This window comes from Piliocolobus tephrosceles, chromosome 10, assembly GCF_002776525.5.
Source record: "Piliocolobus tephrosceles isolate RC106 chromosome 10, ASM277652v3, whole genome shotgun sequence".
In the NCBI taxonomy this organism is placed as follows: Eukaryota; Metazoa; Chordata; class Mammalia; order Primates; family Cercopithecidae; genus Piliocolobus; species Piliocolobus tephrosceles.
In genome coordinates, this window is record NC_045443.1 from 97,700,013 (window position 1) to 97,715,617 (window position 15,605).

Here is a 15,605-nt window from a genome sequence, read left to right on the forward strand (position 1 = left end):
GATTTTTTTTTTTTTTTTTTTTTTTGAGACAGAATCTTGCTCTGTCGCCCAGGCTGGAGTGCAGTGGCCGGATCTCAGCTCACTGCAAGCTCCACCTCCCGGGTTTACGCCATTCTCCTGCCTCAGCCTCCCGAGTAGCTGGGACTACAGGTGCCCACCACCTCGCCCGGCTAGTTTTTTGTATTTTTTAGTAGAGACAGGGTTTCACCGGGTTAGCCAGGATGGTCTCGATCTTCTGACCTTGTGATCCGCCCGTCTCGGCCTCCCAAAGTGCTGGGATTACAGGCTTGAGCCACTGCGCCCAGCCCCGATTTGTTTCATATTTAACTCACCCTTATACTCTAGGTCCTTCAGGCCAGGGTCAGATGATATTCACTTTTACATCACAGAGTCTACCCCTGCACCTCAGGACACAGGCGGTAATAGATAATGCCAATGTGATATTCATTGAAAGCCTAGGCCAGGTGTGGTGGCTCACACCTGTAATCCCAGCACTTTGGGAGGTCAAGATGGGCAGATCACTTGAGGCCAGGAGTTTGGGACCAGCATAGTCAACACAGTGGAAGTCCGTCTCTAACAAAATTACAGAACAAATTAGCTGGGCGAGGTGGCACTTGACCGTAGTCCCAGCTATGTGGGGGGCTGAGGCACAAAAATCACTTGAACCTGAGAGGTGGAGGTTGCAGTGAGCTGAGATTGTGCCACTGAACTCCAGGCTGGGCTAAAGAGAGACTCTGTCTCAAAAAACAAAGAAAGCCTAAATGTATGCCATTCCCATGTACAAAGCTGGATCACCAACAAGCTATATATCTGAGATACATAATACTGTTTCCAAGGAAATAGCTTCATAGGTGTATAATTTTATAATATCTAGTTTTTACTAGAGGTAGATATAAAAATTCATTTACACTTTGTGTAAAATTATTAAAAATATTATCCATTATAATTATCATTGTCTCTTCCATAAAGACCTTGATGTACTGGTACTCAGAACTTACTACTGGGAAAGACTAGAAAAACTTTTCCTCTCCATACCAACTAATAATGCTCCATACAAACTAATAATCACTTTTAAGAAAGTGATAAATGGCTTATTATGCTTGTCCCTGTTCTTGCCCCAGCCATCAGACAACTCCAACAGAAGTTTTGTGTTCAATTTCAGCAATTCCTTACGGCTTTGATTCTCTGCATAACTAACTCTCACATATCCTCTCTTGCCTATATTACCCAGATTTTTCCTCATTTGCTTTTACTTTAGTAGTTCTAAAACTGTATTCTTTTAACTTCCTAAACAGAGATATTAAAACATCAAATACTTTTATGTCATCATTAACTTCAGTGCCTAATACAGAGCTCTAAACAAAATAATCACTAACAGATACGAATACATTTAATATGTTTTCATATAGCTACTACTTATATAAAATTACATAGAAGATATCTAGATAAAGAAGATTCTTGTACTCAAAGCCTCACAATCTGTTTCTTAAAGAAAATACCAACAAATCCTTCTAATTTTTAAACTACTTTCATGTAAAGTAAGTATTTTTCCTGTTAATTTTACAGCATACCTGTGTAGGTTCAGGAGCCATACTCTTCCTTTGTTCTGTTGATTTTTCTATTGCTTCACTAAGAGACTTTGCATATTGTACCATAGCTTTCAACTGGGAATCAGTTAAAACCCATAATAAGTCATCCAATATTAGAACTAACTTCGTTGCTATGACATTGCAGTCCTTTAACTGTAGGGAAAAAAAAACATGTTTTATAAAATTAAGCCAAGATATAAACTTTATAATACACTTGTATTCAAAAAATGTTTTCAAAACCTTTTTAAATAGAATTAAATATGGATTCTTCCTTCATACAAGAAGTATTTACCAGCTGGACGCAGTGGCTCATGCCTGTAATCTCAGCCCTTTGGGAGGCCAAGGCAGGTGGATCACCTGAGGTCAGGAGGTCGAGACCAGCCTGGCCAACATGGTAGAAACCCTGTCGCTACTAAAAATACAAAAATCAGCCAGGTGTGGTGGTGGACACCTGTGTAATCCCAGCTACTTGGGAGGCGGAGGCAGGAGAATTGCTTGAGCCCAGGAGGCAGAGGTTGCAGTGAGCGGAGACAGTGCCATTGCACTCCGGCCTGGGTGACAGAGAGAAACTCTGTCTCCAAAGGAAAAAAAAGGTAGTATTTACTGAGTTCCTATAATATGAAAGGAATATCTCCTAGTACTAGAGATGCAGTGGTAACAAAAGACAGACAAATCCTTGTATAAATTATATAGCACTTATATAACTTAATTTTGCATTTACAGCTGATAAATTATATAATTACTTGTATTCAAAGACTCAATAGAAGAAATGAAATTATAAGACAGTAAATGTTCAACAAATATTTGGCAACTGAGAAATATATTCAATTTACCAAAAATAAAAATGTTTAGGCCAGGCATCGTGGCTCACACCCATAATACCAGCACTTTGGGAGGTCAAGACAGAAGGACTGCTTGAAGCCAGGAATTCATGACCAGCCTGGACAACATAGTGAGACCCTGTCTCTACAAAAAAATTACAAATTAGCTAGGCATGGTGGTGCATCCCTGTAGTCTCAGCTACTTGGGAGGCTAAAGTAGGAGGATCCCTTGAGCACAGGAGTTCGAGGCTGCAGTAAGCTAGGACTGTGCCACTGCACTCCAGCCTGGGCAACAGAGAAAGACCCCATCTCCAAAAATAAAAATAAAAATAAGGCAGAGGCAGGAGGATCACGTAAGTCTGGGAGCTCAAGACCAGTCTGGGCAATACAATGAGACCTCATCTCTACAAATAACTTAAAAAATTATTCAGGCATGGTGGTGCGTGCCTGTAATCCCAGCTACTTGGGAAGCTGAAGTGGGACAATCACTTAAGCCTGGGAAGTCAAAGCTTCAGTGAACCTTGATCATGACACTGCAATCAAGCCTAGGCAATATAGTGAGAGCTCATCTCAAAAAAAACAAAATAAAATAAAAAATGATAAAATAAGAAAAAATAAGATAAAAATAAAAACAACAACAAAAATCCTTTGAAAAATCTATTAAACCTAAGACTGAAGAACATTATACCAGTTTTCTATAAATATTATCTGAGTAACCATACCTCCCTTTATTTTGCATTATTTTAATATGCCACGGGTAGTATGCCAATATTTCACCTAAGACATTATTTAAAATTTCCTATAGTTAACTAATAGTTAACACACAAATCGAAAAGTCAAATCCAAGAGTTAACACATGAATCCAAAACGTAATCTTGTTGACTCACCCTTCTTTTAAGTGTGACTCTGATTTTTGATTGGTTGGTTATTAATCGAACAGGAGCACACATAATTTCAAGATGTGAACTTTGGGTGGCATCTGCCTCTATTCTTATCATCTGCCAATTTATTTCTTTAAAAGTCAAAACCTAAGGAGAACACAGAGATTTAACTTCATTTACTCATACAAAACAGAATGAGAAATATGTAGTTTAAAAACAAAGCAAATGTATATTCTCAATTAATTTTCACATGACATTTTAGATATATTCACCATGTTTTTATTTTTGTAAATTGTATTATTCCATCAAATTCAATTACACATCTTCATATTCATATTCATCATATGTAAAGCTGTTAATGCTTTTATTCTAAGTAATTCAGTTAATGTAAAGCTCAAATGCATTAAATCATGTTAGCAAGAAAGAACTAAACAACATATTTTAGTTTGGGGAATTAAAAAATTCAATTCTGAGCAGCTGAGAAGTTAAAATAGGGCTTTAAATGGAAAGATTCACTACAGTAAAAGCATTAAAATGTGCACATTTTATAACTGAATGATTAAGCGTAATACAGAGAGCTGGGTGCAATGGTTCAGGCCTGTAATCCCAGCACTATGGGAGGCCAAGGCAGGTGGATAGCTTGAGCCCAGGAGTATGAGACCAGCCTGGGCAACATAGCAAAACCCTGTCTCTACCAAAAATATAAAAATTAGGCAGGTGCAGTAGTACATGCCTTTAGTCCCAGCTACTCAAGATGCTGAGATGGGAGGATCACCCCAGCCCAGGGAGGTCAAGGCTGCAGTGAGCCATGACTGTGCCACTGCACTCCAGCCTGGGCTACAGAGTGAGACCCTGTCTCCCTGGCACCCTCCCCAAAAAAAGTAATATAGAGAAATGCAAAGTTAAAAGGCAACCATGAGATGTGATTTCTTTAATTGTTCTCTTTTACTTGTCACTACATGAAACATTTGAAAAAGAAAGAAAAACAATGTTACCTCTCCTCTCTGTGGATCCTGAATACGAGTAAATCTTAAATCTCCATGTTCCCAGTGTGCATTTACACTATAGATCCGAAGCTGAGAAAGTTCAAATGAAGCATTGAAGGCTTTTGCTCCGATTCTGATGACTATAGAATTTACAGAAACAGTAATTCCCTCAACTACTTTTTCAGCAAAGCTGTATTCACTGGAAAAACAAAGTAAAATAAAATACATTAATGACAAAACTAACTTTTAAAAGTTCTATTAATATTTGCACATTGCTGGTCGGGGATGGTGATTCACAGCTGTAATCCTAGCACTTTGGGAGGCTGAGGCAGGCAGATCACTTGAGGCCAGGAGTTTAAGACCAGGCTGGCCAATACAGTGAAACCCCATCTCTACTAAAAAAAAACACACACACACACACACACACACACACACAAAATTAGCTGGGCACAGTGAGACTTTCCATCTCAAAAAAAAAAAAAAAAGGAAAACAAACCTCAAACACAATGATCTAGTCTAGTTAGACATAAGTTATAAAAAAAAAAAAAAAAAAAAAATGCTATTCTCAGCCAGGCATGGTGGCTCTCACCTGTAATCCTAGCACTGTGGGAGGCCAAGGTAGGTGGATCACTTTAGCCCAGGAGTTCGAGGCCAGCCTGACCAACAAGGAGAAATCCCGTCTCTACTAAAAATACAAAAAAGTTAACTGGGCATGGTGGCACATGCCTGTAGTCCCAGCTACTTGGGAGGCTGAGCTGACAGGATCGCTTCAGTATGGGAGGTGGAGGTTGCAGTGAGCTGAGATGGCACCACTGCACTCCAGCCTGGGCAACAGAGTGAGACCTTGTCTAAAAAAAAAATAAATAAAAAATAATTTTTTTAAAAAACACTCTTCTGACTCTCTAAACCTTTTCTGGTTCTCAGAGCTGCACAATTTTTTAATACTCTTCTTAAAATGTAAAAGACTTTTTGGCTGGGCACAGTAGCTCACACCTATAATCCAAGTACTTTGAGAGGCAAAGGGAGGAGGACTGCTTGAGCCCAGGAGTTAAAATCAGCCTGGGCAACACAGGGAGACCCCTATCTCTACCAAAAACACAAAAAACAGGCCAGGTATGATGGCTCGCACCTGTAGTCCCAACTACTTGGGAGGCTGAGGTGGGAGGATTGATTGAGCTTGGGAGGTCAAGGCTGCAGTGAGCCAAGATCGTGCCACTGCATTCCAGCCTGGGCAACGGAGTGAGACCCAAAACTACATATTTATATTCCTTTTTTTTTCTTTTACTCTGAACACCACTCAATGAATGTATTCATTCTCTTGATATCCATTCCAGACCTACTGAATCAGAAATTCAAGAAAAGGAGCTTCAGAGACTTTGTAGATTTAATAAGCAGTCTAAATGACTGTTACAATCAGGCAAGTCTGGAAAATGCTGAAACAGATTAACCACACTGCCATATGTCAAAATATGAGGATTTAAATAGTTTAAATCATCACATGATTACAAAGTCAAAATTATAAAGCTTATGATACTATAAAAACAAGAATTAGAGAGGACACTATCGACTATACTAAGCACACAAGGACAAAATGATTCATTTTAGTTCTTTCTGACTCTAGCCAACCTAAAGGCCAACAACTATTCTATGAAACCTGAAATCATAATTGAACCTGTAAAATCTGAAGTTGCTGGATGATGCTACATTACAAAGAAGTTAACATGAAAGCTCTTTTCCCAGTCACTAATATCTGCACATCTAATAAACCTGGCCTTTAGTCAACCCTTAGAAGTGGAATGAATCACCATTAGATTCCCATGGCATGCACTGTAGGTATTCTCATGGCATGCACTAACATAAAGGTGGCTCAACCTTTGTAAAAGAGCAGTAAGTGAGTGTGTGTCTGTGTGCACACATGAATGCATTCATCCTCAAGAAAAGTTTTTAACGGTTTTTCAACGGTTTTACATAACACCTAGAATACTACACATGTTCAGAGCTGCCATTTGACGCAACCTGAAGAGGCATCAATCACATTAAAAATCTATGTGAACAACTGATGTGAATGCAAAAATAATGCAGAAATCCTGTTGTAGGAAAATCATGTATAGTACTAGACTGAATTTAACTGAGTGCAAAAAAGCAGACAATATATCTTTTTAAAAATTTTTAATAACTTCTAACATTTCAAAAAGGCTTTATGAAATGGTCCCCATACGTCTGCTTTATTAGTATCTGATTTTCATCTATCAAAATATAACCTGTGAAAAGCAAAAACATTTTAAACTTAATGAATTTTAGAGTCACCCAAAAGGTCTATAATTTAAGGCATCCACTTAACTCTTTTTTTTTTTTTGAGACAGAGTCTCTCTCCATCACACAGGCTGGAGTGCAGTGGCGTAAGCTCAGCTCACTGCAGCCTTGACGTCCCGGGTTCAAGCAATTCTCCTGCCTTGGCCTCCCCAGTAGCTAGGAATACAGGCGGATACCACCGCGCCCAGCTAATTTTTGTATTTTTGTAAGAGACAGGGGTTTCACCATGTTGGTCAAGCTTTTTGCGAACTCCTGACCTCAGGTGATCCACCCACCTCAGCCTCCTAAAGTGCTGGGATTACAGGCATGGGCCACTGCACCAAGCCCAACTAAAATCTTTTTTGGTTTTTTTTTTTTTGAGACAGAATCTTGCCATTGCACGCCAAGGCTAGAGTGCAATGGCACGATCTTGGCTCACTACTACCTCTGCCTCTCAGGTTCAAGCAATTCTCCTGCCTCAGCCTCCCAAGTAACTGGGATTATAGGTGCACAGCGCCATGCCCATAAAGTTTTTTGTATTTCAGTAGAGACAGGGTTTCATCGTTTTGCCCAGGCTGGTCTCAAACTCCTGAGCTCAGGCAATCCACCCGCCTCGGCCTAAGTGACAGGATTACAGGCAGGAGCCACCACGCCTGGCCTCCCAACTTAACTCTTAAGAGTCATAAAAGTTCCACTGATGCACAGAAAATGATATGTAGAGAAACTGATCAGAGGCTCTCTTATTCATAGAATGCCTAAATTCTTCTGCTTCCATTTTCTGCTGCTGCTCTGCCATTAATCACTACTATTTAATAATAGCAAGGAAAACAAGATGAATAAAGGAAGTTAAAAGTCAAATCTGCAACTTTGCAATGTATATAACTAAAACTGCAAAATGTTTGATAGGAGAGCTGACTGAAATAGAGGCAATTTGAGGTTAAGGCTTTTTTTTTTTTTTTTTTTTTTAAATGTACTGTTACTGCCAATAACGGAGTTGACTATAGAAAATAACTCCCTTTGGCAGTCATGCAGATTAACAGAAGTAGCTTACCTTTGTCCTGAAGCAGTTGCAATTGGCGATGGGCCATTAGGGCTTCTTGGTTCTTCACATGTACTCATTTCCATTATTACTTTATCCAGGGACTAATAAAAACGTTAAAATGTAAACAATTAGATTTTTTATTTTATGTATATTATTAAAGTATTATGTAAGATTATTTTCTCTTTCATTTTTCCTTAGGAAGAAAGTAAACAGTAAGTGAGCAGAGTCATTTAAGTGTCTCTTTACAGGTCTAAAAAGACAAATGCCAAAAAAACACAAAGCACCCAATCGGTTCTCAAGGCATTTATTATCTAGTGGAAAAACTGTGTGTATTACAGGTGTATGGAGGGGGGAGGAATTAAGACATAGCCATTAACTACTGAAATCATCAGATTTCATGAAAACAGAATTTCTACTCCCAGATATATTCATTGATAAAATTATATATTAATAAATAGGACTGAACTACCCCCAAAAGCTTATCACAATCTAAGATCTGAGTTATGAGACACAAAACTATGGGAAATATAAAATAAGCAGGAAATGTGAAAAAAATAAACACTCCCATAATGGAAAAAGTTCTTTCTCAGGGTGATACTTTTTTCCCTGAAGAAAGATCTAATGTCCTTAATAGTCATCACTTACACAACTCCAGTCATTCTTCATTCTCTATTTCACATACAGCATTTATTATTATTTGAAACTGTCTTGTTTTATTCATGTTCTTGATCATTATATTTTTTAAATGAATGAACGAACAAATGATTGAATTTCTTCCACTTTCCTTAAAAAGCAAAGTATATTAAAGAACATATTTCATAATTTACTAGATCAGTAAAAGGAGAAACAAAGACAGTCTGGATCAAATATTATTGAAAGAATAATCCCACAGTACATCAACAAAGAGTTAAATGATGCAATAAAATACTATGCCAATTTAAAACATAGTATTCTAGACCTGAAACACTTTTAAAGATGCTCCTACTTTAACATTAAAACTTCTCATTTAAAGGATGAAAAATCTAAGTCCTATCAAAATAAAATGAAAGCTAACTGGTGAAAAATCCAGACTATATTTTCATGAAACAAAAGTTTACTATGAACAGAGTTGCTAGATAATGTATATATATATAAATGTTTATTTCTAAAGAGGCTTCAGAACTCACCAAACAGATGGGATGTGTTTTTAGTTTTGTCCATGGGATCTACAAATGAAAAATTTTTAAGATGTATCACTAAGAAGAAAATAATATAAACAGTAATCAATACAGGTGTTATATTAATATAGGACAGACACAACAAATTATATAAAATCACTTTTCTTAAATTACAAAATAAACTGAGCAACTCACTCATACTTTTGAAATCAGATGTACCCATTTTATATAAGAAATTATTACTAGCTGTATCTTCTCAGTCATCTTTTGATTAGAAATTGTAAGTTCTTTTTTCTTTTTCTTTATTTATTTTTTTTTTGAGACAGTCTCTTTCTGTTGCCCAGACTGGAGTGCGGTGGCATGATCTCAGCTCAGTGCAACCTCCACCTCCTGGGTTCAAGCAATTCTCATGCCTCAGCCTCCCAGTAGCTGAGATTACAAGTGCCACCACACCCGGCTAATTTTTGTATTTTTAGTAGAGACAGTGTTTTTGATATGGTGGCTACGCTGGTCTCTAACTCCTGGCCTCAAATGATCCACCCAACTCAGCCTTTTAAGGTGCTGGGATTACAGGTGTGCACCACCATGCTCAGCCAATTTCAGGTTATTTTAAATATCTTTTTTTAACAATCCTTAAAACAAATCTTAATATCATAATTTAAATAGAGTTCCCAGCAAAACATAATCAGTGTTCTATTTAACAACCTGTTTAATCCTAGAATTCTGAGCAATCATTTTGTAAATATTCAAGACAAATACAAAAGTTAGGCCATTAATACAAAATGTAGGAAACATCAAACATATAATGTTGAAATATACCCTGTACTAAAAATGTCAAGTTTTGCCTCCAAAAGACTCTTAGATCTAATAAATAAATTCAGTAAGGTTTAGGTTACAAAATCAACGTACACAAATCAGTAGCGCTGCTACAAACCAACAAAAACCACGCTGATAATCAAACCAGGAACTCAATCCCTTTTACAATAACTACTACTACTACTACAAAACAAACAAACAAACAAAAAAAGACGTAGGAATGTACTTAACCAAGGAGTTGAAAGATCTCCACATGGAGAACTAAAAACACTGTGGAAAGAAATCATAGATGACATAAACAAATGGAAATACATCCCATGCTCGTGGACTGGAAGAAGCTATACTGTGAAAATGACCATACTGCCCAGAGCAATCTATAAAATCAATGCAAATCTTCTCAAAGTACCAACATTATTTTTCACAGAATTAGAAAAAACAACCCTAAACTTCATATGGAACCAAAAAAGAACCCAAATAGCCAAAGCAATCCTAAGCAAAAAGAACAAACCTGGAGGCATCACATTACCCAACTTCAAATTATGCAAGTCTATACTAACCAAAACAGCATGGAACAGGTATAAAAATAGGCACATGGACCAATGGGACAGAACAGAGCAAAGTATTCTGTTCCACTGAACAGAATACACAGGCCAATGGAAAACTAAATACATAGGCTAATGGAACAGAATAGAGAAGGAAGAAATAAAGCCAAATACTAACAATCAACTGATCTTTGACAAAGCATACAAAAACACAAACTGGAGAAAGGACACCATATTCAATAAATGGTGCTGGAAAAATTGGATAGCCACATGTAGAAGAATGAAATTGGATCCCTATCTCTTACTGTACACAAAAATTAACTGAAGATAAATGAAAGCTTTAAATCTAAGATCTGAAACCATAAAAATTCTAGAAGAAAACCTAGGAAAAACTCTTTGGAACACTGGCCTAGGCAAAGAATTTATGACCGAGACCCCAAAAGCAAATGCAACAAAAATAAATGAGACCTAATTAAACTAAAACGCTTCTATACAACAAAAGAAATAATCATCAGAGTAAACTGACAGCCTACAGATTGTCAATATTCACAAACTATGCATCTGACAAAGAAAATATTCACAAATTATGCATCTGACAAAGGACTAACATTCAGAATCTACAAGGAACTCAAACAAATCAGCAAGAAGAAAACAAGCCTATAAAAAGTGGGCAAGGACATGAACAGACATTTTGCAAGAGAAGATATACAAATGGCCAACCACATGAAAAAATACTGAAAATCCGTAATCATAAGGGAAATGCAAACTAAAACCACATTGAGATACCACCTTTTCCCAGTCAGAATGGCCATTACTAAAAAGTTGAAAAACAATAGCTGTTGTCATGGAAGTGATGAGAAAGGAATGCTTATACATTGCTGGTAGGAATATAAGTTAGTACAACCTCAATAGAAAACAATATAGAAATTTCTCAAAGAACTAAAAGTAGATCTACCATTTGGTCCAGCAATCCCACTACCGAGTGGGTATCTATCCAAAGGAAGAGAAATCACTATATCAAAAAGACTCTGGTCCTCATTCCAAACATGATCCTATTAAAAAAAAAAAAAGACACCTGGACACATATGTCTAATGCAACGCAATGCACAGTTGCAAAGATATGGAATCAATCTAAGTGCCCATCAACCTATGAGTGGATACAGAAAATGTGGTACATAAATACCATGGAATACTACTCAGCCATAAAAAAAAGAGCAAAATAATGTCTTTTGCAGTAACTTGAAAAGAACTGGAGGCCATTATTCTAAGTGAAGTAACAGGAATTGAAAACCAAATACCACATGTTCTTTTAAGTGGGAGGTGAGCTATGGGTATGCAAAGGCATACAGAGTAGCATAATGGACTTTGGAGACTCAGAAGGCGGGTAAGGTAGGAGAGGGGTGAGGATGAAACTACTTCCTGAGCACAATGTACACTACTTAGCTGACAGGTGCACTAAAATCCCAGACTTCGCCACTATACAATTCACTCATGTAAACAAAAACCACTTGTATCTCTAAAGCTATCGAAATAAAAAAAATTACTAAAATAAAAGTGTCAAGTCTTTGTAGATATTTAGGTTTCCAAAGGGTAGAACAAAAATTAAAAGTGACCATCAAAGGATATAGGAACTTTTCTATAATCTTTTCTCATGAGCCCAAATTTTAGTTTTATGGAACAATCAGCATGCAGTATTTCAACTAAGCAGACAACTCTTAAACAAAGCCTCATCTTTAAGACCAATAAGTGACACAAATTGACATATGATTAAAGATAAGTAGAAGTCAGTCGGGCATGGTGGCTCATGCTGTAATCCCAGCACGCTGGGAGGCAGAGGTGAGTGGTGGATCACCTGAGGTCAAGAGTTTGAGACCAGCGTGGCCAACAGGATGAAACCCCATCTCTACTAAAAATACGAAAATTAGCCAGGTGTGGTGGCATGCACCTATAATTCCAGCTACCTGGGAGGCTGAGGCAGGAGAATCGCATGAATCTGGGAGGTAGAGGTTGCAGTGGGCCAAGACAGTGCCACTGCACTCCAGCCTGGGCGACAAAAGCAAGACTCCGTCTCAAAAAAAAAAAAAAGGTAAGTAGAATAACAAGTTATAATAATAATAATAGGAATGATACTAACAGTAAACAGAAACCCTTAAAATTCTCAAAATGGGCCGGGCACGGTAGCTCACACCTGTAATCCCACCACTCTAGGAGGCCGAGGTGGGTGGATCACGAGGTCGGGAGATTGAGATCATCTTGGCCAACATGGTGAAATCCCATCTCTACTAAAATACAAAAAAATTAGCCAGACATGGTGGCAGGTGCCTGTAATCCCAGCTACTTGGGAGGCTGAAGCAGCGGAATCACCTGAACCCGGGAGGCAGAGGTTGCAGTGAGCTGAGATCACGCCACTGCAGTCCAGCCTAGTGACAGAGCAAGATTCCGTCTCAAAAGAAAAAAAAAAAAAAATCTCAAAATGAAAAAGAAATTAATGAAGAAAAGGGATACAACTGCAAATTTATTAGTTCTCATGTCTTCATTTGAAAAAGTATTTACTCACTACTTTTTAAAAATTTTTTTGAGACAGGGTCTCACTCCATCACCCAGGCTAGAGTGCAGTGGCACAATCATGACTCACTGCAGCCTCACCCTTCTAGACTCACCCCTCTAGGACCTCACCCTTCTAGCTGATCATCCTGCTTCAGCTTCCCAAGTAGCTGGGACTACAAACGCATGTGCTACCATGTTGGGCTTTTTTTTTTTTCCCCAGTAGAGATGCAGTCTCATTATGTTACCCAGGCTAGTCTCAAACTCCTGGGCTAAAGCAATTTGCCTACCTCAGCCTTCCAAAGTGCTGGGATTACAAGTGTGAGCCACCATGCCCAGCAACTCACTACAAGTTTAGATTGTCCCATTTAACAATAAAACTTAAGAAAAAACTCTCTTTGAACATGTACCAAATGGATGCAATTATTAACAAATTAATAATTTTAAAATATTAATGGAATCACATTCAAACAAAAATTAAGACCTATAAAGTAGTTAATATATGCCTTTAAATATAAGGCACAACTTTATGCAAAGGTATCTTTCTTTTGAAATTATATTAATAAAAATGTTTTTACAGAACTATCTAAAATTAAGTATTTTAAAAGATAGAGCCAAAATATAGAAAGAAAACATAAAAGTCCTTCTACAAAGATCAAGCCACAGATATCAAAGTCTCACCCTGATGGACGCTTTATTACAAAAAACTTTGTTGATAGCAAGCCATGTCGGCAAATCCAACATATTCTGCAGCACTTCTTCATCCAACTCCAAATTCTTCAGTTCACCTTCTCCTTTAAGGGTACTTAGATTTATCTTGTCAGGAGATAAATTTTTGGTAAATCTGAAAGAGAATATACATGGACATGTGTCAGTTAGTACACTCCAGAGTCATTTTTTCAAATATACAGAGCACCACTAAAAATAGCAGTGGATGCAACCTAATGTCCATCAACAACAAACGGTTAAAGAAAATGTGGTACATATACACGATGGAGTATTATTCAGCCATAAAAAAGAATGAGATCCTGTCATTTACAACAACATAGATGGAACTGGAGGACATTACAGTTAAGTGAAACAAACTAGGCACAGAAAGACAAACTTTACACACTCTTGTTCATTTGTGGGAGCTAAACATTAAAACAATTGAACTCATGGAGATCTAGAGTAGAAATGATGGTCACCAGAGGCTGGAAAGGGTAGTGGTGGGGAGCGGGGGTGGGAATGGGTAGTGGATACAAAAACACAATTAGGTAGAATGAATACGATACTGATATGGTTTGGCTCTGTGTCCCCACCCAAATCTCATCTCTAATTGTAATCCCCACATGTCAGGGGAAGGATCTGGTGGGAGGTGATTGGATCATGGGGGCAGTTTCTCCCATGCCATTCTCATGATAGTTACGGAGTGAGCTCTCACAAGATCTCATGATTTTAAAGTGTTTGGCAGTTTCTCAGTCTCTCTCTCTCTCTCTCTCTGTCACCATGTAAGACGTGCCTTGCTTCACCATCACCTTCCACCATGATTGTAAGTTTCCTGAGGCCTCCCCAGCCATGCAGATCTGTGAGTCAATTAAACCTTTCTTCGTAAATTACTCAGTCTCAAGGAATGTCTTCATAGCAGTGTGAAACCGGACTAAGACAGATACAGTATTCAACAGCACAAAAAGTGACTACAGTCAACAATAATTTATTGTACATTTTAAAGTAATTAAGTCTGTAAGTGGAATGTTTGTAACACAAAGAAATGATAAAGGCAGCCAGACGCGGTGGCTCACAACTATAATCCCAGCATTTTGGGAGGCTGAGGAGGGCAGATCACTTGAGGGCAGGAGTTCAAGACCAGCCTGGCCAACATGGTGAAACCTGGTCTCTACTAAAAATACAAAAAAATTAGCTGGACGTGTTGGCGCATGCCTGTAGTCCCAGCTACTCAGGAGGCTGAGGTGGGAGTTTCGCTTCAGTCCAGGAGGTGGAGGATGCAGTGAGCTGAGACTGTACCATTGCACTCCAGCCTGGGTGACACAGCAAGACCCTGTCTCAGGAAAAAAAAAAAAAAAAAGATTGGAAATAATTAACATAACAGTGAGCATTTTCCAAGAGTTTACTGCGTTCCAAGCTCTTGGCATACATACATGACTACTTCATTTAGTTCCCATGATAACCTATTAGGATCTATACTAATTTTACCCTAATTTTTGAATGAGTAAACATAAGGAGAAACTTGAACTTACTTGCCTAATATCACAACTAACAATGATAATAAATTATACATCTACTTTGAAATACATTCATATACATTACTTTATCTTCCAAACAATCCTGAAAAATAAAAAATTACTATGTCCAAAAAATACCTTTTCAAAAGTGAAATTACTGAAAAAACTAAACTACTGGCTAACAAGAGTTAGTCTTTACTTTTTTTGGAAATTAAATATAAAGCAATAGTATGTACTAGGTTATTTACATGCCCTACTTGTCAGCAAGAATACCAATCAATAAACTCATGTTTCTCCAGTGACTCCAAACCAGAACTTGAGCCAGATTCTATGTGAATTCATATCTTCTCACAGGATGTCAACTAAGAAATACAACAATCATTTAACTCATGTATTTGACCAATGATGCTGAGCTGTATTACACTTGCTTCTGATCATGCCTGATTCAACACCATGACACTTTCTCATAGGCTGCCACTCCTAACCATAGATAACAAGCAAACAAATACCCTGCCACTTCCCTGAGGCAGAATATTAGAGCCAGAAGACAACACTCAGTAAGTATGTATTGAGAATTCATTATGCAGACACACATACTGGGAAGCAGTACACTTGAGGACCCTACCCTTGTGGAGTTTTCAGTTTAGTTGGTGCGACAGAGCAAATGGCACAACTAAGACAGAATATAGCAGGGGTTCTAATCCAGAGCTTCT

The 15,605-nt window shown here is 37.8% G+C and overlaps 1 protein-coding gene across 2 annotated transcripts in view; it reads right to left on the bottom strand.

Annotated features, from left to right (window-relative positions):
* UHRF1BP1L (UHRF1 binding protein 1 like) overlaps positions 1–15,605 on the bottom strand; it is a 111,084-nt gene that overhangs the window by 59,314 nt on the left and 36,165 nt on the right. For both annotated transcript variants that reach the window (XM_023184422.2, XM_023184505.2), the window contains 6 exons: positions 13,352–13,514; positions 8,778–8,816; positions 7,621–7,712; positions 4,287–4,476; positions 3,298–3,438; positions 1,572–1,742 (listed from right to left, as the gene is read on the bottom strand). In XM_023184422.2, coding sequence (XP_023040190.1) covers positions 1,572–1,742; positions 3,298–3,438; positions 4,287–4,476; positions 7,621–7,712; positions 8,778–8,816; positions 13,352–13,514 — 796 coding nt within the window. The remainder of the gene's footprint in view (positions 1–1,571; positions 1,743–3,297; positions 3,439–4,286; positions 4,477–7,620; positions 7,713–8,777; positions 8,817–13,351; positions 13,515–15,605) is intronic.